The 18,964-nt window shown below is 43.9% G+C and overlaps 1 protein-coding gene across 1 annotated transcript in view; it reads right to left on the bottom strand.

Moving 5' to 3' along the window:
• Positions 1–18,964, bottom strand: part of LOC308587668 (lanosterol synthase-like) — a gene marked incomplete at its 3' end in the record, with an annotated part of 22,559 nt that extends 3,595 nt beyond the window's left edge. Inside the window, exons 1-15 of the mRNA XM_081195390.1 lie at positions 18,859–18,964; positions 17,132–17,253; positions 13,957–14,053; positions 12,505–12,640; positions 8,854–8,962; positions 8,045–8,163; positions 7,664–7,761; positions 7,103–7,130; positions 6,291–6,344; positions 5,839–5,910; positions 5,129–5,179; positions 4,733–4,882; positions 3,071–3,167; positions 1,982–2,087; positions 1,172–1,237 (exon numbers count right to left, since the gene is read on the bottom strand). Of these exons, the coding sequence (XP_081051516.1) occupies positions 1,172–1,237; positions 1,982–2,087; positions 3,071–3,167; positions 4,733–4,882; positions 5,129–5,179; positions 5,839–5,910; positions 6,291–6,344; positions 7,103–7,130; positions 7,664–7,761; positions 8,045–8,163; positions 8,854–8,962; positions 12,505–12,640; positions 13,957–14,053; positions 17,132–17,253; positions 18,859–18,959 (1,406 nt within the window). The 5' untranslated portion in view covers positions 18,960–18,964. The remainder of the gene's footprint in view (positions 1–1,171; positions 1,238–1,981; positions 2,088–3,070; positions 3,168–4,732; positions 4,883–5,128; positions 5,180–5,838; positions 5,911–6,290; positions 6,345–7,102; positions 7,131–7,663; positions 7,762–8,044; positions 8,164–8,853; positions 8,963–12,504; positions 12,641–13,956; positions 14,054–17,131; positions 17,254–18,858) is intronic.

The following is an 18,964-nucleotide window of genomic DNA, read 5'->3' as shown; positions in this document are numbered from 1 at the left end:
CATCAGGGTTAAGTCTGATCCAGCTCTGTTTATTTTTAGGATCTCATTGCATCAAAAAAGAGGCTGCATACTCATCCTTTCATTCCCGTGCATAGAGTTAGGCTGTAGCATTCCCCTCCATAGCGAGAAGGCAATTCTGTGCATTTATGAGAAATCCCGTTCCTTGCTTGTGTTTTACCCTCCATCCCAAAATAGTTTCATATTTGTAGATCATACCAAAAGAGCAAGCTGTCACCAGTGCAAATGCAGATAAACAGGACTGTGCCTGTGATTGGTCACCTCAAGACACAGGTCAACCAAACTGACCACCCCCCCAGGCCACCAAATGAAAGTTCTATGCTTGTCTGCCCCCATCTGGACTTCTGGACAGAATCTTCTACCCAAACCCCTTTACCAGGGTTCCCTGAGATAAGCCACCAAATGAAGGGGGTGATGCGCCATTTTACCCCCCAAGAAATAGACCAAAAATTCATCCCATGCCTTATCCACTGAAAGTTGTGACAATTGCTATGAGAAGGCAAAACCACCAATTGGGCCCAATTTGTTTGCATGCAAATTCCTTCCTGGTCCTGAAAACAGTGACCGATTATCTCCACAGCAAGGTCCTCCATACACATTGCCCACTTACCTCAAAGGCAATGCCAATTTTTAGGTGGGTGGGATGATCAGCTGCCAACTATGTTGCTGGCTCCCAGTGCAGATGGCTTAAATACTCCAGCGGAGGACTGGAGTGAACCCTCAGTATCTATCTCTGCTGCTGAAGCCCCACTCCACTATCAGGTCACTATTGGCCAATTTATATTTTAGAAATTGACAGGCGTTCCCATCATCCCCCCGAGGGGTTGCACTGGGCCACAATCATAGGCCACAATCATAGGCTGTATCAACATAGGACAGCTGACTGTCAACTACACTACAAGTGGTCAGCTGATCCACAGCACTTCGTCTACTAGGATGACACACCAGCTGAAACAATGGAGCAGTGTGTTGCATTAGCTAGTTCTCTCCTTTTTATCTGTCAAACTGTTGTGTAGGAAAGGCATTCAAAAGGTGAAGGTTTCCACAGCTCAGTCAGCAAGGTCATTCTTTGAGAACACTATGTATGCATTCAGAAACTCCACCGACCAGTGCCACAGTCAAGTTCAGTGTGGGATATTTGTAAGCCACTCACCCTAACCAGGAGCCATCAGCCTTCTGCATATTACGACAAAACTGCAAAGCCTTACTTAGCGTATCACTGGGAAGAAAAACAAAGGAGTCTTCTTACATTTCAAGCTAACCAGGTTCTGGATAAGACAATCATTAAGGCAAGCTCCGTGTAACAATGGCATTCAACGGCCTAAAGAAGCCTTCCACTTTTTCAGAACTTGGACCCACCCAAAACATTCATTTAGTGGCCCACTTCTTAATGTTTTAACAATGTTAGTGTTGCTATTGTGACCCACCTTAGAGCAGGCTGTGATCCAGTAGTGGTCCTACCAGCCTCCCAAGTGATGGCTAATTAAGATCAAGAGTGTTCCTCATCAGTCTTTGTTTAAACCACCAGCAACAACTTTACATACTGTATCACTTCTATGTTGGAAATAACATGTATGCTGTAAGTTACATGTACATAAACATTTTCGGAGGGGTAGCTGTGCTGGTTTGCTGCAGCGAAAACAACCAAGTGTCTTGTGCCACCTTAAAGCCTAACACATTTTATTGTGGCAAAAGTTTTTATGGACTGGAGTCCACTTCAGATGTACCGTGTGATCACTAGTTGCCAGGGATGTAAGCAGATGGAGGTATATGTATATATTTTAAATAATGACTGGAGTTGCAATCAAATACAAAATAAAAATAAAAATCAGTCTTTGCAATTCCTGAGCTCTTAACATGGAATATTCTATTAGAATACAGAATTCAAGACTATAGAATATGAATTCATGCTGTAACAATAATATCCTTCTCAGCTTCTGGGGATTTCCCCCCATACCTTTACCTGATTTCATCTTCCCGGTGATTTGGGAATCTTTTCCCAAAATGCTTCAATCCCTGCATTATGGATGAAGTACATTCTGTATAGGTGTGGTCGACCATACAGTCAGCTGAAAATCATAAAGTGAAGTATTTTACTTTATGTTTCAAGGTGGCTTACAGATTTATAAAATGCTAGCATCCCCGAAAATATCCTTTAAAAGGGAGCCAAAACCTAGCAGTTTAAACAGCAGGAGAAAAAAAAAACTCTATAAAAACAACAGTCAAAATGTCAGCCCTTTGCCCACCAAAAGCTTATCAGGAAAACCGGCCATGCATTTTGTGCAGAGGACTATCAGCGAGATCCTTCTTTGTCTAGATCAGGGGTGGGCAACCTGCATTCAGAGGGTCACATACAGGCCTCAGCCTATTTTTAGAAGCGCAGGAAGAGCCCAAAGGGAGAGGAAGATGGTGGTGGAGGTGAAACAGATGGGGTGATGTGAGAGGAAATCCCTTTGCAAGCAAACAGTTGAGAACCCTGCAAGAATTATTGGTCTCTCCCCTAGCAGCCTGTTGGGCACAGAGCAAAAGAGAGAGAGGAAGAGAAGAGGGTGTGGCAAAAGGAGGGAGAGATGGCTCTGGCCACACTCCTTGCTGGCATGCAGTTCACAGAAGAATGCCCTCAAGGGAAAGTGTCCCCTCCCTGAAGGCTGTGAGGTGGTGGGGTCATCCTGGGAGAGGTGGCTTCAGAGTTTTGACAGTCAGACGATGTGTGATGTGAAGAGACCATTGATTTCTGGCTGACTTTGTGTACCTGTTTATCATTTTGGTTCCATGGTCAGAGCCACATGGACTGTCCGTATCACGCCATCTTTGTTCTGCCTGTTCCAGAAACCAACCACCAGCCTGCCTTAGAACATCTCCCCTATCAGCACCTACAGTGGACTCTGACAACGTGAACAATTGCCAAGGTCCTATGGCCAAAACAAACTGCCTTCAAACATGTGACTTCAGTTCATGGTCTCTATCCCCAAAACTATGAAATTGTAAAGAGGACCAGAATTCACAAACGATTCCCATTTAAGTTGTTCTGATATCAAGGCTGTGTTCTTACCATACAACTCTGTGCAGTTCATTATCTCCAGTAGCCTACTCCCTCGTCTGGTTTCATAAGAAGCAAAACCACCATCAGAATTTCGCATGCTCAGAATCTGCAAAAAAGTACAAGTGGGATGGGGGGGCGGGAAGAGGGTTTAAGAACAGGCATGGTGTTCCTTGTCCTACTTGCAGAGGAACATGGCTGGTCGCTCCTCTCCAGCCCCACCAGCCACTCCTGTGCCCCTTCCTCACTTGCCTTTTTAATAAACTAAAAAACCCCAAATGTTATGGAGGAGATCCTCCAAATTCTTCATCATTTTAGTTGCCCCTTTCTATGCAAGAATTCCCATGATTCATGTGGCCATTTTCTGTTTTTCAAGTCTGGATAGATTCCTGCTGTTTCAGACTTTGCCACAAGCACCAAATGCAATTCAGGCGCCACTCCACCCGGCTACAATGGTGTGTAAAATCAGAGTCTGTGCTCTTGACAAACCAACCTTTTTATTTTAAGTGGAACTAAACAAAAGGAGAGTGGCTCGCCATACATATGTAGTTGTGCCAGTTGGCCCTCTCTCACCATATTAGTGAGGAGATTTCACCCCTCCCATACCCAAGAATCTCCTGATCATCTCCTGGTGGTCTCTGCTGACTCTCCAGAGAAGAGGAGGCGTGTCCTGCCTATCTACTTATTCTACCCAGCAACATATCTGTGTGTGTGAGTGAGAGTCAGTCAGTCAGTGTATCGGAGAGAGTGAGAGTGTTAGAGATCCTAGAGATAAGATTGCTGCTAAGAGCAGCTGCAGACTCTCAGTGTAGCATTGATTTATGCTTAGAATATTCAGCTCTGTATATAGTTTTGTATCATAGTTGTAGTTACAGAATAAAAGGAAGATATTCTACAGAGCTGCTCTCCGAGTGGTTTATACTCTGCAAGACTCTGCAAAACTCTGCTGCGCAACGACTGTATTATTGAGACAGTGAATCCGGTGCTCTCAGCTCTAAGCTGTGAGTCCACAGCACTGTGACCGTTTCCTGTGAGAAGGAGGTCTCTGGCGGTGCTACCCAGCTCGCCTAGCCCAGTCGGGGTTGAGGTGCAAGAGTCCAGTTGGTGCACTGGCTCTAGGGCGATGCTGACAATTAGGCCAATGGAGAACTCAGTGGATGGGGAGATTCTGTTGTTCTAGCAAACCCTAGAAAGTGTCATTGCTCCTCATGACTATGATGAGGATTCCAGGACAAAATTTGCTAATTTGCACTGTATCTCCAAATTACTACTGTAAGGACAGAGATTAACAGATTATGTATTTGACTTCAAATTGTAAGTAAACTGTAATGATGCAATAGCTACTTTCTAATGAACAAGATCAATGGTCCATCTGTTGTCAATCCTAAAGCCCAGTGAGCTTTCGATCCAGCTTACTGAGGGAGATTGCTCTCAGTCCTGCTACCTTACAACCCCTTTACCTGAGCTTAAGGAACTCAAACTTCAAGACTGATCATCCTTCACAGAGGATACAATGCTGCCATAGTGACACTTCCACCAGTTCTCTTAGCCTATGGTCCCACAAAGCCAATATTCTCCTCAGCACTATTACTGAATGCTAGATGACTTCAGTCTTCCCACAATAGCTTCCTCCTGCCTACTTCCCATTTTCTCTTCTGAGCTTTCCCTTCTCACCACATTGACAGCATCAAAGAGGCGCTGAGGTGCCACATGATCCTCTATGAAGGGGCATTTTTCCTCCAGCAGCATCAATGTCCTCATGGCCTCAGCAGTGCAATCACCGACTATCCAGTCATTCTCTCGATTGCTGAAGGGGAATCCACCCTGGATATTGAAGAAAATATATTATGACTCCTTGGGCAGCCATCAGTGTAGAATAATCTCCTCCCAAAAAGATCCCAATAAAGCAACCAGGGATTTGACGGGTGATCCACATTTCTCTTTCAGGATCCTAGACTAGATGGGTTCTGGCCCAAACCAACAGGCTCCTTAGGTTCTCAGAATTAACACTTAAAGACTCTTTTTTTGCTGGCTATGTGTCACACAGACAGGACACAATTCTGGATGTACCTTGTTCATCTGGCGATAATATCTCTGGTAGTTAGGTGGGTTATCTACAATCTGAAAAACAGATTAGCAGCATATTAATAAAAGACAATCAGAATATATTTATAACCAGAGAAAGCCAGTGTGGCATAACAGTTTGAGTGATGGACCTGAGAGACCAGGATGCCAATCTCTACTTCCTCTCAGCCTAAAATTCCTCACAGCGTTGTTGTGCGGATTCAGTAAGGAGGAAGAAAACCATGTATGCCACCTTAAGCTCCTTGGAGAAGAAGATGGGCTATGCAATAATTAACAAACAATAGAAAAGAATAAATAAATTAACTCAGTCAGAAATATGTTCTGCAATTTAGAAGACAGAATATGGCTACAACCTGATGCAATGGCAGCACATAGGGTTGTGTCCGGTGCTAATGCTACTCAAAGCAAACTCACTGAAATTTATGAACTCAAATTGGGCAGGTTTATTAATCTGAATTGGTTTGCTCTGAATAGGATTCATACTGCGTACAACCCACAGTGTCGGTTGAGGTAAATTGCAGTGGATATACAAGGTTTTACACAGGACTGAAGCCACACTATAGAACCGAATTGATATTACTTGTCAATGTTACTTTGCAAAAAGAGACAAGCGTTTCCCTCCTGATTCTTTTGCTGAGACAGCTGAAAGCAGTATTGATTCCCTGTGTATGTTATTCCAAGGATCAGTGCTTTACCTGAGAGGCTTTCAAGAATTCATGGGCTTTTTTCAGACAGGATGCATAGTCAGGATTGTTCTGAACCCCAGCCTAGAAAAAGACAGAAGTTATGCTTAAGGATTCTGACCCAGGAAAGTCACAGAGAAAATCTCAGACACTTACACAAAAGCATCACTTTGGACAGCCACAAAAATAAATGCAAGTTCTTCAGGGATAACTTCAGTGCTACAAAAGGAATACTCAGTGTGTGGATTTCTGGACCTCATGTCCTAAGAATTACCTGGAGAACATGCCTTTCCTGGTGAACCATGACAGGCATACGAGGTGTTCGGATCTCGTAATGTGTGTGTTTTGGTTAAATAATGAACACACACCATCTACATGCCAGTTCATTCATCTAAAATATACATGTAAATGGAAATTATTGTGGAAAGAACAAAAGCAGCAGATTTGACAATATAAAATGATACCTCCAAGAAGCCTTGAATGGCAAATGATGTATCCCAGGTCTGTGATCCCATGACCTGATATAAAGAAAGGAAGAAGAGTTTTGTCCATTAGATCAGGGGTGGAGAACCACTGGCCTGGGAGCTGAATGCAGTCCTCTCTAACCAGCCCTTTGGATGCTTCCCCAGTCATGTCCACTTCCCGGCCTACACCCTCGCCCACTGGCCTTGCTCTGCACCCTCCTGAAGGGCTGGAACGTCTCATGGAACGGTGAAAAGGCCTCCTGCTTAACTGAGTGGAAGATGGGGAAAGATGTGGGTGGACTGGTGTGGAAGCCTCTGAAATTTGTGTGGTCAGAATTGTGTGGGAGTGGTGAACAATTGGTTTCCTCCCATTTTTATTTTATAATACGCTATTTTAAAAGAAAGCAAGAGCACCGGGGGTAAATCAGTAACTAAAGGGCTCTTCTGCACCTTCGCTTGGCCCTTGTTTTGATTGTATTGTATACTGATCAATTCCTCTTGTTCTCTCAGTTAAGCAGCATGTGTTTTGGGATTCTTGGCCCATCAGATAAGATCTGAATCAGCATTTTTAAAAGGTGCTACATGACCTGGTATTATCTTACATCTTATCTCCTAGCCCTAACCCTGTGGTGAAGCTACACTTTATGCAGGAGAGCCATGACTGGATCTCCTGATATTTTGACATTTTGATATTTACTTCAATGAAGCTGGTACTGTCAGGCAAGGAGAAGACAGCTGAGCTTCAGAATCACCAAAGCAATGCAAATTGCAGCCCATAATATTTCCCAACATATTGGTTCACACTATTGTACCTTTATTAACATACCATCTTGTCCCATCCTGCAGAGATATAAAAAGCAGAGATTATAGCAGACACAAGACCATGTAGTTACCTATCTGCATTGCATAATAGGAGACCCAAATCATCCTGATATCTCTTCCATACAACACCATGAGTGAGGCATGGGTGTGCATGAGATCTGCCTATACTGCAAATAAGGATATGTTCACATCACAGGCTTAAAATGCAGCGAGGTCATTTTATCCCACTGCACTGCAAGCCGCATTTGCACAGGGTTGTTCAAATCAGATGGGGGCAGAGATATCTTTATAGAGTGTGCATGCCCTTTCTGCCCCTCCCCCTGCAACCCCCTGGAACTCCTAGTGATGAAACTGCCATCTGAGCTCATCTGTGCACATATGACGGATGTCGCAGGTATACACACCATTCTGAAGTACGATGTGAATGTGCTTTACATTTTCTAGTCTGATTGATCCTTTTTTGAGGAAAGATCAAGGTCTGCAAAACCACCTTATGCAAGACCATGTTCAGGACACTACAAAGATGGAAGGAATAAATATGCCAGCCTTACCAAAGGTAGTCATAGATCCTGGAGATATGTTCTTGAAAAGCTGGAGAATCAGCTCCATCAACATGCCGTCTTATTAGCACATGAAACGCTTTACAAATCTACAGGACAAAAGAGAATATCATTCCAGTTAGAAATTCTCTTCCACTATACCTCCATGCTTAGCACACTCATCTGCCACATGGCTATGTCTCTGCATGTCACCAGCCAAACACAGAAACTCCTTCAAGTGGGCAGAACAAGATTGCCACAAGCATAGTTCCACCTTTGGAAGTATACTGGTTTCTGAGGGAAATCTTCCTCAGGAGAAGGAACATATGTTGCCATCAAAAGTAATTTGGTCCCGATACAATTATTTCTGAAAGACATTCACAAAGGACCTACCGGACTAGAATTGGTGGCATTTGAGAATATGTCATCAGCCTTGATTTGCTCATACATTTCTGTGATGGCTTTCTTTCTGAAACTGGTGAAATGGTATCTCTCATACAAATTTAAGGTAGCTGCAGAAGGAATAAGAGAGACACTATGAACATCGCAATCATGTTAATGTGGTTCTATCTTCCTCGTGTGTTTTGGGCTGCAATTTTCCATGCAATTACAATTTAGCAAACACAATTTAGGACAAGCACAATTTAGCTTTCAAAAGTTAAATATTAAAAACAAAACAATCAATTTTTTAACACAGAGGAAAACCCCAAATGCCATGCCTTCTATCTGTGGTAACCCCCGCCCACACTTCCACGAACATTTTGCAGATCCCCTTCTCAAAAACTTTTCTACGATCATTTGTCCCAAACTACCCTGTAGCCTGACAGGCAAAACCACAGTGATGATCACCATGAATGGTTCCAAGACAACAAAACCCATAATGCCATGGCATATGTCCACAGCATGGTTCAGGCCTCTTGCTCACAAAGCAAGGCTCTTTCTTGTATTTGCTACAAAGGTTTGTATTGTGTTTGTTCTCAGAGCTGACTGTTTGCTTCCAGCTAACAAGCTGTGATAATATGAAACCTGGAAGGTGTTGTATGTTTCCATGGATATATGTCTGGGCCAAGGACATGCACGTCTTATTCCTCAGACCAACAGAAGTCTCTTCCTCTCTTTCTCTGTGCCAAGTAAACCCTAGAAAACCTACGCTGAAGACCTGAACTCCTGGAATAAGACTTGCCAATTCCAAAATCACTCACCAAAAGCAGCATCCAGCATCCAGCTGTGTGCAGCTTGCAAATCGGCTTCGTAAATATTGTTCCTCTGGGCTGGCCAATCAATGGTGGAGAAGTCCTCCACATAAATCTCCTAGAAGGAAACCATGAAGTGAAATGACTTTCATAGTAAAGAAGAAGCAGGATATTAGTGTACTTGACAACTGTCATTTCAGAGCTTTAAAAAACCCCAGAAAATTCATGTTAGTGTGGCAAAATCTGCTCTGTACCCACATAACGCAATGCTTTGTACTAGGAAGGGAGCCCACCCCTCCCTGTGTTATGGCATCAGCTTTCATGGTCCTCCTCATCACCATTTTGATACTTATATGAAAAGAGGTATGTTATAATAAATAATATATTAATGAATTAAATATTAGAGGAGGGTACTCCATAGATTAATGGTTCAACAGTTCTTCATTAATTTGTTTTTCAGTGGTTCTGAAGAGGGGAGGAGAAAACACCTTTTACCACCCAAAAAGAAAGGGAGAAAGAAAGAAAAAGATGCATCAAAAAGGGGGAGTCTGGTGGCCAGCTGGGCCTTGGAGTTCCCTAACCTATTGGTACTGGGGGACTTCAACTTCCACGCTGATGCCACTCCCTCCTCACAGGCTCTGGACCTGGTGTCTTCCATGGCGACACTAGGGCTCTCCCAGTTTGTTTCGGGCCCCACACATCAAGCAGGCCACACGCTGGATTTGATCTTTGGCGCCGGTATAGATGTGATCATGTCTCCTTCGATGAAGCTGCCATGGTCTGATCACTACGCTCTGAAAGCCAGGATTGACTTTCCACCCCCACCCTGCTTAGGTGGCGAGCCGATTTGGGCTCGCCCGCAGAGGCTGATGGACCCTGATAGATTCCGTCAAGCCTTGCGGGACCTTGCTCCCCCTGGCGACTCATTGACTGAGCTTGTTGAGGGCTGGAATACCCAGCTCCTGGCAGCCATCAATGAGATCGCACCTAAGCGCCCTCTGCGACCCCGCAGAAACCGGGCTCCCTGGTTTACCGAGGAGCTTCGGAAAATGAAGCGGGACCTCAGACGGCTAGAGCGAGTATGGCGGGGTGCCCGTGACGGAGCCTCAAGAACATCTTATAGGGTTTTTATGAAAACCTATGAGATGGCAGTGAAGGCCGCTAAGAAGTCTTACTTCTTGGCCTCCATTGCATCCGCTAGCTCTCGCCCGGCGCAATTATTTAGTATAATTCGGTCTTTAACGTCCCTTGAAGGACAGCCAAATTTAAATAACAATCTGACACACAGCTGTGAGGCATTTGCGAGCTTTTTTGCGGAGAAGGTCCTGTTGCTCCGCCATGACCTCCCTGCCAATTTGGATACAATAAAGGAACTGGAGGCCCCTTGACTGTCCTCGGGTCCAGTATTGGACCACTTTGACCGGATATCTCCAGCCGATGTGGACAGATTCCTCCAAGCTGGAAAGCCCACCACCTGTCCTCTTGACCTGTGCCCGTCATGGCTGATTAGAGCGTGTCCAGACGAGGTGCGGGCCCCCCGGGGGATATCATCAATTTGTCCCTTGGCACCGGGATATTCCCAGGGGAACTGAATATCCCACCCAGGTGGTGCGTCCGCTCTTAAAGAAAACATAATTAGATCCCTCAGATCTATCCAATTACCGCCCGGTCTCGAATCTTCCATTCCTGGGTAAGGTGATTGAGAGAGCGGTTGCTGAACAGCTTGGTAGGTTTCTGGATGAAACATCTGCTTTGGATCCATTCCAGTCCAGCTTCCGCGCTGGTCATGGGACCGAGACGGCTCTGGTCGCCCTAACAGATGATCTCCGCAGGCAGCTGGATCGAGGCGGGTCGGGGCTGCTGATTCTTCTAGATCTGTCAGCAGCCTTTGACATGGTCGATCACGAACTCCTGGACCACCGCCTTGCCGACATGGGGATCCAGGGCACAGTCCTTCAATGGCTGCGCTCGTTTCTCTCTGGTCGGGGACAGAGGGTGGCGCTTGGGGGGGAATTGTCATTGCGCCACTCCTTGGTGTGTGGAGTGCCTCAGGGTGCGATTCTCTCCCCGATGCTTTTTAACATCTTTATGCACCCCCTCGCCCAGCTTGTCCGGAGTTTTGGGCTGGGTTGCCATCAGTATGCTGATGACACCCAACTCTATCTGTTGATGGATGGCCATCCTGACTCAGCCCCAGACACACTGACCAGATGTCTGGAAGCTGTGGCTGGATGGTTACGTGGGAGCCAGTTGAAGTTAAATCCTTTGAAGACAGAGGTCCTCTGGCTGGGGCGGGACGATATGGGATCGAGGGAGCAACTCCCATCTCTTGCGGGGGTGCAATTAGTGCCAGCACCGTCCGTTAAGAGTTTGGGTGTAATCTTCGATACCTCCCTCTCTATGGAGGCGCAGATTACAGCTATAACAAAGGCGACATTTTTTCATCTCCGCCAAGCTAAGCAGTTGGCCCCTTATCTCTCTCGCCCTGACCTAGCCACTGTGATCCATGCGACGGTCACCTCCAGACTGGATTATTGTAACTCGCTCTACGTGGGGCTGCCCTTGAGACTGACCCAGAAACTCCAGCGGGTGCAGAATGCCGCGGCGAGACTCCTTATGGGGTCTTCGCTGCGAGATCACATTCATCCGGTACTATACCAGCTGCACTTGCTCCCGGTGAAGTACAGGATCAGGTTTAAGGTGCTGGTTTTAACCTTTAAAGCCCTATACGGCCTAGGAGCCTCGTACCTACGGGACCGCCTCTCCTGGTATGCCCCACAGAGAAACCTACGGTCTGCAAATAATAACATCCTCAAGGTCCCAGGCCTCAGAGAGGTTAGGCTGGCCTCAACTAGAGCCAGGGCCTTCTCGGCTGTGGCTCCAATCTGGTGGAATGCTCTGTCACAAGAGACTAGGGCCCTGCGGGACCTGACATCTTTCCGCAGGGCCTGCAAGACAGAGTTGTTCCGCCAGGCCTTTGGTCAGGGCGCAGCCTGACTCCCTCCTCTGGCAACCTGCACAGAATTTTGCTTAATTGGTTGCCATCAATTTGATTTAATTAATTTTTATAATGAAATATTTTTAGATTGTGTGACTATTTGACTGTTTGATTATTTGATTGTTGTTAGCCGCCCTGAGCCCGGCTTCGGCTGGGGACGGCGGGATATAAATAAAAAATTTTATTATTATTATTATTACAGTACTGTGATAGAGAAGGCAACATGGGTGTTGTCTGTCAGTTTTTAGGAGAAGAGGCAAAGGTCTGAAGCAATTCTCTGTGGAGCACGAAGCACAGAGCCATTAAAATAAATTAAAACAAAAATGTGGTAGGAGAGAGACTTACATGATTTGGCAGGGTGATTCCCTGGGTACCATCTCCACTCCATATTCCACCCTCCCAAAGTTGCCCTCCCCTATGGAATAGGGATGGCCAAGTGGCATGTTTCCATGCTCCCGCCTCTCTCCAAAATAAATATTCCCATGGCATTTTGAAACACCGATGCTCTGAGCTCGGCTTCTGCCTTAAATGGAAAAAGGACACCCAGCTCAGCCTTCTCCCTGTCAGATACAAGCAAGCAATCCCCCAAGTGCAGATCCAAGGGAGTACGAGGGTCCCACTTTGACCAAGGATGGTGGGATGTTTGGAGAATGTTGCCTTGCCTGTCTTAGACTCTGGATCAATTCATCTTCTTCTACAGTCAGGCGAGTGGCATAGCAGTAGCTCATCGCGAGGGTGATATGGCGAGCGTGACACCAGTATGTTGAGGGATGTCCCGGCAGCCATGTAGGAAACAGCCTATTTCAGAAAGATGGAAGAAACAGGTTCATGGAAGACAATGTCAGGAATCCTGGATGTAGGGGTAAAACTAAGGGCAGGTTATATTGCCCTTCATCCAAGGATCACAGGGCAGTTTACGGTATAAAAAGACAAAAATGCATAACATAATAACAAACAAAACAATCCACTATATTTTTGTGCCTTATTTTGCTTTCCAGTATTGTCATTTTTATCTTCATTTTTATTATAGCTAGGGATCTCAAAAACTGGAAGCAGCCCAGGCCTCTTTGGACCTCTGAGAGTGCCTGCGCTCTGAGCTTCGAAATAAAGTTTGGAGGGCACCAGTGCAGCATTGCCATGATGTGCACATTGGCATAAACATCTTTGTAGCTGTGTTTTGTAATCCCAAGCACATCAAAAAGTCAGATGGTTGCACATGAGCAAACTATTATATAGGTAGAATCTACACACATATAAAAAATGTTCTGAAAATGCTTTTAAAAATACCTTGAATTTTCCATATGGCTTTCCATCGCCATCTTGTGTCACATTGTATATTGCACTTAAAACACACTTAAAACGTTTTATTTGCAGCTGTATAGCTGAGTCCATAGTCTCTTATATATACAGATTGAAACTCTGTTATACCCTATTACAAAAAAAAATGTGATAGACAAGAATTCACTGGTCACAGAGACCAAATGGTCTCAGCATTTCTTTACACACATAGTTCCTGAAACCTAGTATCTTCTGCAAGCTTCTGGTTACTTCTTTCTTAAAACCAGCGCTTCTTTTCTGAGGGTATGCAGGGGTGCACATACATGTAAACATTTTGTGAATCTAAGTTTGGCCTCATTGAGGGGCAGTATTTTAATATGAGTCAGAAAATGAGTACCCCTAAACAATTTTTTAGGGGGGAAAGCACTGCTTAAAGCAGTCCTAAAATCATTAAAATCATTTCCCAGGCCTATGGGCTGCAGTTTGAGCTCCATTTGCGGCTTGCAGTTTTTGCTCCTTAACATGCAGAATATGCCACATCCATGACATGTGTCTGCTCACCAATCAGGCAGAGCTATGGCAACCAGCCATACCTCACTCTGACTCATGAGTAGATGTTCTTCATCTGAGTAACCTCTACATGATATCCTGTGAGGAACAGGTTCTGTCACAAAGACACAAAGTAGTGAAGATTAATATGGATGTCTCCATTTCCAAGTCATTGCTATTTAGTGAAGGATCTGTCTACTGTGTAATACTATTGCAGCAGAGACCTTTCTCTGGCAATTCATGATCAGCAGGGTGGGTTGGGGATGAGTAAACTTTAGGACACATACCATAGCTCAGGTAACAGTGTATTCATTCCCTCCCAGCTGTACAAATTCATAGTAGCCAGCCAAACCTTGCCCAGATGAGGGATTCCAAGAGCACCACCTGGAAAGAGAATTAACAAGTTTTTCGTTTCCATAGACTGAAGGGGCAAAGTCAAAGAAACCTTCAGTGAAAACCGAGATATGTTTATAGCCTTGTGAGATTGAAAGCTCAACTTGTTTAGAGTTTAGTGATGCAGTGCCTCAGAATTCCACTAGAGTGCTGTGCCGCAGCCTCCTTTTGATTGGTTGTGGGTACAGGTAGCCAGAGGGAGGTGGTGACAGCACTTGGCGTAGGCACGAGAAAAAAGCAGCTAAGGAATTGGCGTTCTGGCATTCAGCTGGATAGTTGTATAGCTCCTGAGCTGTGTGTTAAATCCACTCTGTAATCAGAAAAAAAGTCTCTGAACTTAGTTTGAGAGACAATGATTAGTGTATTTTAAGAGTATATAGACAAGAGAAAACTGGGAAGCTGAATTGGGAACAGCACATGTGAGAGGACATATTATTTGGATTCTCAATTCAGTAAGAAGGGGAGAGATCTTCTTGAAAGAGAAGAATCCCAAACCAGTCGGACGGGTGAGCTGATCCCCTGGTCTGTTATACTAGAGGAGCCTCACAAGTAAGATTTATAGAAGGCTGGGAAACTGACAGAAAGTACCACCCTGAATTACACCCATGAATTCATGGAGATCAGGCCGGTCTTTTACCAGATGGATATATGAAAGATAATTTACGGAACATTATTGATGTGATTGAATATCTAGACGTTAGAACTGATAAGCGAGCAGCTTTGATTTTTATTGATGCAGAGAAAGCTTTTGATAATATATCATGGACATATATGAAAAAAGTAATTGAAATAATGAATTTTGGACAGGTGTTTGCTAAGGGTATTGAGGCAATTTATTCTGAGCAACAGGCTAAATTAATAGTAAACAATACAGTTACTGAAAAATGTAATATAACAAAGGGAACAAGACAGGGGTGTCCATTGTCACCCCTGTTATTTATTCTGGTGTTAGAGACTTTGTTGAGAAAGATAAGAACAGATGAAGAAATCAAAGTCATCACAATTGGAACTAGGCCATTGGAACTAGGCCATCACAATTGGAACTTAAGGCATTTGCAGATGATTTAGTATTAACGGTAGAAAATCCTTTGGAATCGGTACCAAAAGTATTAGAGAAATTGAATGAATTTGGCCAAGTGGCAGGTTTTAAGTTAAATAAAGGAAAATCAAAAATGCTGGTTAAAAATATGACAGAACAAAATAAAAATGAACTTGAACAAATAACAGAATTAAAGATAAAAAAGTAAAATATTTAGGGGTCGGTTAACATCAAAAAAATATAAACTTATTTCAAGATAATTATGTAAAAGTGTGGAATGATATGTCGAGTAAATGTCAAGTACATGTTGGAAATGTAAAGATAAAGAAGGCACATTTTTCCATATGTGGTGCACCTGCAAATTAGCAAAAGCATATTGGGAAATTATATATAATGAATTAAAGAAAATGTTTAAAATAACTTTTATTTAAAAACTAGAGTCTTTTCTATTAGGTATAATAGGAGAAGAAATCCCAAAGGAGAAAAAGGTCTTATTTATGTATGCGACAACAGCAGTGAGAATGTTATATGCCCAGGGATGGAAGGAAGAAAGAACCTCATCAAAAGAAGAATGGATAACAAAATTAATGGACTATGCCGAAATGGCGAAATTGACTGGGAAGATCAGACACCAAGAGGACAAAATATTTTTTTAAAGATGGACTAATTTTGTAGAATATCTGAAGGAGCATTGTAAACACATAAAAACTTTAGCAGGCTTAGAATAGCACTGGTGAGATAATTAGGGTAAGTTTTGTAATAAGGGAAATGAATAAATTAGAGAAATATATAAAGATGCAGAAAAGATAAGTGGTAATGATGGGAAACCGGGGAGGAGGATGGGGGGAAGTCTGGGGGTTGAGAACCTCCAAAAGGTAGTGTTTTGTTGTGTTGATATGAATGTAAAATGTAAGCAACAAATTCTTAAAATAAAATATTAAAATACATATATAAAAAGATATTACCACCCTGTTTCAGAACCAAAGTATTACGTAAGTCCTAAGCTGTAACACCTAGGCAATTAGCTGAAGAAATTGAAGTGAAAATAAGCTGTGTTTTCCACCTTGTTTAGACGCCTGTAACAACGACTGAATTTAATATATTTATATATGTTAACTGCCCTGTCATACCCTCATTGCCTCGCTTGGCCACACTCCACACATTGGAGGGCAAATCTAGCAGCAGCTGCACAGCTGTCAGCTACATTCAGTGTAGAGTTTCTGAACAGGTTTGAGCCAAAGGGTCCCCTCTTCATTTCTATATTGGACAGAGTGAATGCCCTGATCATCCTGGAACCATATGCATATGTTTCTCAGACTGTATCCATGCAGAAGTAACTACAGTGGTACCTCGGATTATATACGCTTCAGGTTACATACGCTTCAGGTTACACACTCCGCTAACCCAGAAATAGTGCTTCAGGTTAAGAACTTTGCTTCAGGATGAGAACAGAAATCGTGCTCTGGCGGTGCGGCGGCAGCAGGAGGCCCCATTAGCTAAAGTGGTGCTTCGGGTTAAGAACAGTTTCAGGTTAAGTACGGACCTCCCAAACGAATTAAGTACTTAACCCGAGGTAACACTGTACTTCACCTCCCACTGTGCCATTAAACCCTATGTATGAATGCTACTGCAATAAAAAGGCTATAACTCAGCTCATTCTTTGTATTTATTAAATAATATTTTATCACTGCATTTGTGCTTTACGGAGTGGCACAAAAGGGCCCGTGTCCAGACCCTCCCAAGAGTTCCCAATATAAATTTTGGAGGAGGGAAAAAACAGGAGGGAAGATATGACCAGCATCTTCTGTTTGATCATAGAAATGGTGTCAATGTGCCAGTCTATGGAGATTTCTAAAGGGACCCACAAAGGAAGGAAGGAAGGAAGGAAGGAAGGAAGGAAGGAAGGAAAAGAGACAGAATAGAGAGGTGCTCCCAAATAACTGTACAACACCAGGACCCCCAAGTTTTGCCTGGGTACTACGCTCAAGCAAAATGGATTGATTCAGCCCTGGCGGAGATTTCTGCCTTACCTTTCTTGTGGAGATTTATCCGAGCCCGCACTACATCTGGATGGTCAGGCCCAAGTCCAAGGATTCGCATAGCTATGTAGCTAAAGGTTGTGCCAAATACTGTTGACTGTTCTGTAAGATGGCTGCCATAAAGAGAGATCAAAGAGCCATTAGAAAGTACACCAGAGTGTTTGCATGTCTAAGAAGCTGTTTGAATTGTTTAGTTTCCATTCTTCTGGTGCATTAACTTAAATTCAAAAACTTCTCTGAGAACTTGTTAGAATACAGTGGTACCTTGGGTTACATACACTTCAGGTTACATACGCTTCAGGTTACAGACTCCGCTATCCCAGAAATAGTGCTTCAGGTTAAGACCTTTGCTTCAGGATAAGAACAGAAATTGTGCTCCGGTGGTGTGGCAGCAGTGGGAAGCCCCATTAGCTAAAGTGGTGCTTCAGGTTAAGAACAGTTTCAGGTTAAGAACGGACCTCCAGAACGAAGGACCTCCAGAACGAATTAAGTACTTAACCCGAGGTACCACCGTACTCCAAGAATACCCAGTTAGCTAGCCATTAGGTGGGATACCACAGAATACCTACTTTTGTTTTCTATTTCCTTTTTTTAAAAAAGTAATGCCTTAATGAAGGACATGTAGTGCTTTGAAATGTTTCTTTTCAGGAGGCAGCATAGGCATGAGAGCAACTCATACAGCCAGAATACCAGTTGAAATTCCATTCCAGATAAATAAAGCTGATCTTGGTCAATGAGAATGTAGATTCTGAATTCAGATCTGAATTCAGATTCAAAGCTGAGTCAAACCCCGATCCATTTTGTGGTTTGCTATTGGTTTGACAGAATACATTTGGATGGAGGCAACCTGGCCTCACCAGACCATTATCAATTGTAATACTTCCTAGAGATGGTGCTTTTAAAAGGAAAGAGTGATGTCGGATATCATTGCGGTGATCACACAGGGTCCCCGGACGTTTCACCATTTATTGATCCCTGTGCCACCACTATATTTCCCGCTGCCACCACCCAGGCTCTACCTCGTACAACCCTGAGTCCAGTCAGGGTTAAATTGGAACATAAACTTTTGTTTATTTATTGCAGTTTAACAAGCGTGTGGTTTAATAAACGGTATCAGTCAATTACAAACATGGGGTGCCTATCCAGACCTATAACTTCCACTACATGCTCTCGCTCACTAAACCACCTCTCAGATATTTACTTGTCTTCCTAGGCCCTAAGTATTCCTGACTCAGTTTATTTCGTTACACTAACTCAACCTACCCACAAACTCTAGCCCAATTCACTCCCACTTCAACCAACCACCCAACTCCCAACAAACTTCCCCCTTCGCCCCTCCCAGAGCTGGTTTTATAGTCCCTATGACTCCACCCCCCTGGGTCCTTATTGGGTAACCTGTTTAACTATTTCACCTCCAGCACTCTCTCATATGTTAACGTCACAATCATGTCTTCATTATTGTTGCCTCTCTCCACCCCTCATGCCACAATTCTATTTTTCTCTGCCACAGCTGGGCAGCTTCAGTACATGCTAAGGCCAGCTGGCATTCTGGTCATCTGCCCTGCTGCCCAATCCACATGGTGAGTATTGCTCACAGTCAAAAGACAGCAGAATGCAGAAGTGATTTAAAGAAGCCTTCATGGGGGAATTGCATCACGGACCAGCCCAAGACAAAGATATGCAGAATTAGAACATCACACCCTCCTTGGACTACTCACAAACTCCAGCCCCCATCTGGAAGCTGTTTTGAGAGGATGTAGCGCAGGAGCTCTTTCTCGGCCTCTTCTGGCAGTGAGATCTTGGCAGCATAGCATGACATCAAAA

Source organism: Podarcis bocagei, assembly GCF_964188305.1.
Source record: "Podarcis bocagei genome assembly, chromosome: 5".
Taxonomy (NCBI): Eukaryota; Metazoa; Chordata; class Lepidosauria; order Squamata; family Lacertidae; genus Podarcis; species Podarcis bocagei.
The sequence above is the reverse complement of the archived record's forward strand: the minus strand, read 5'-3'. Positions and strand labels throughout refer to the sequence as shown.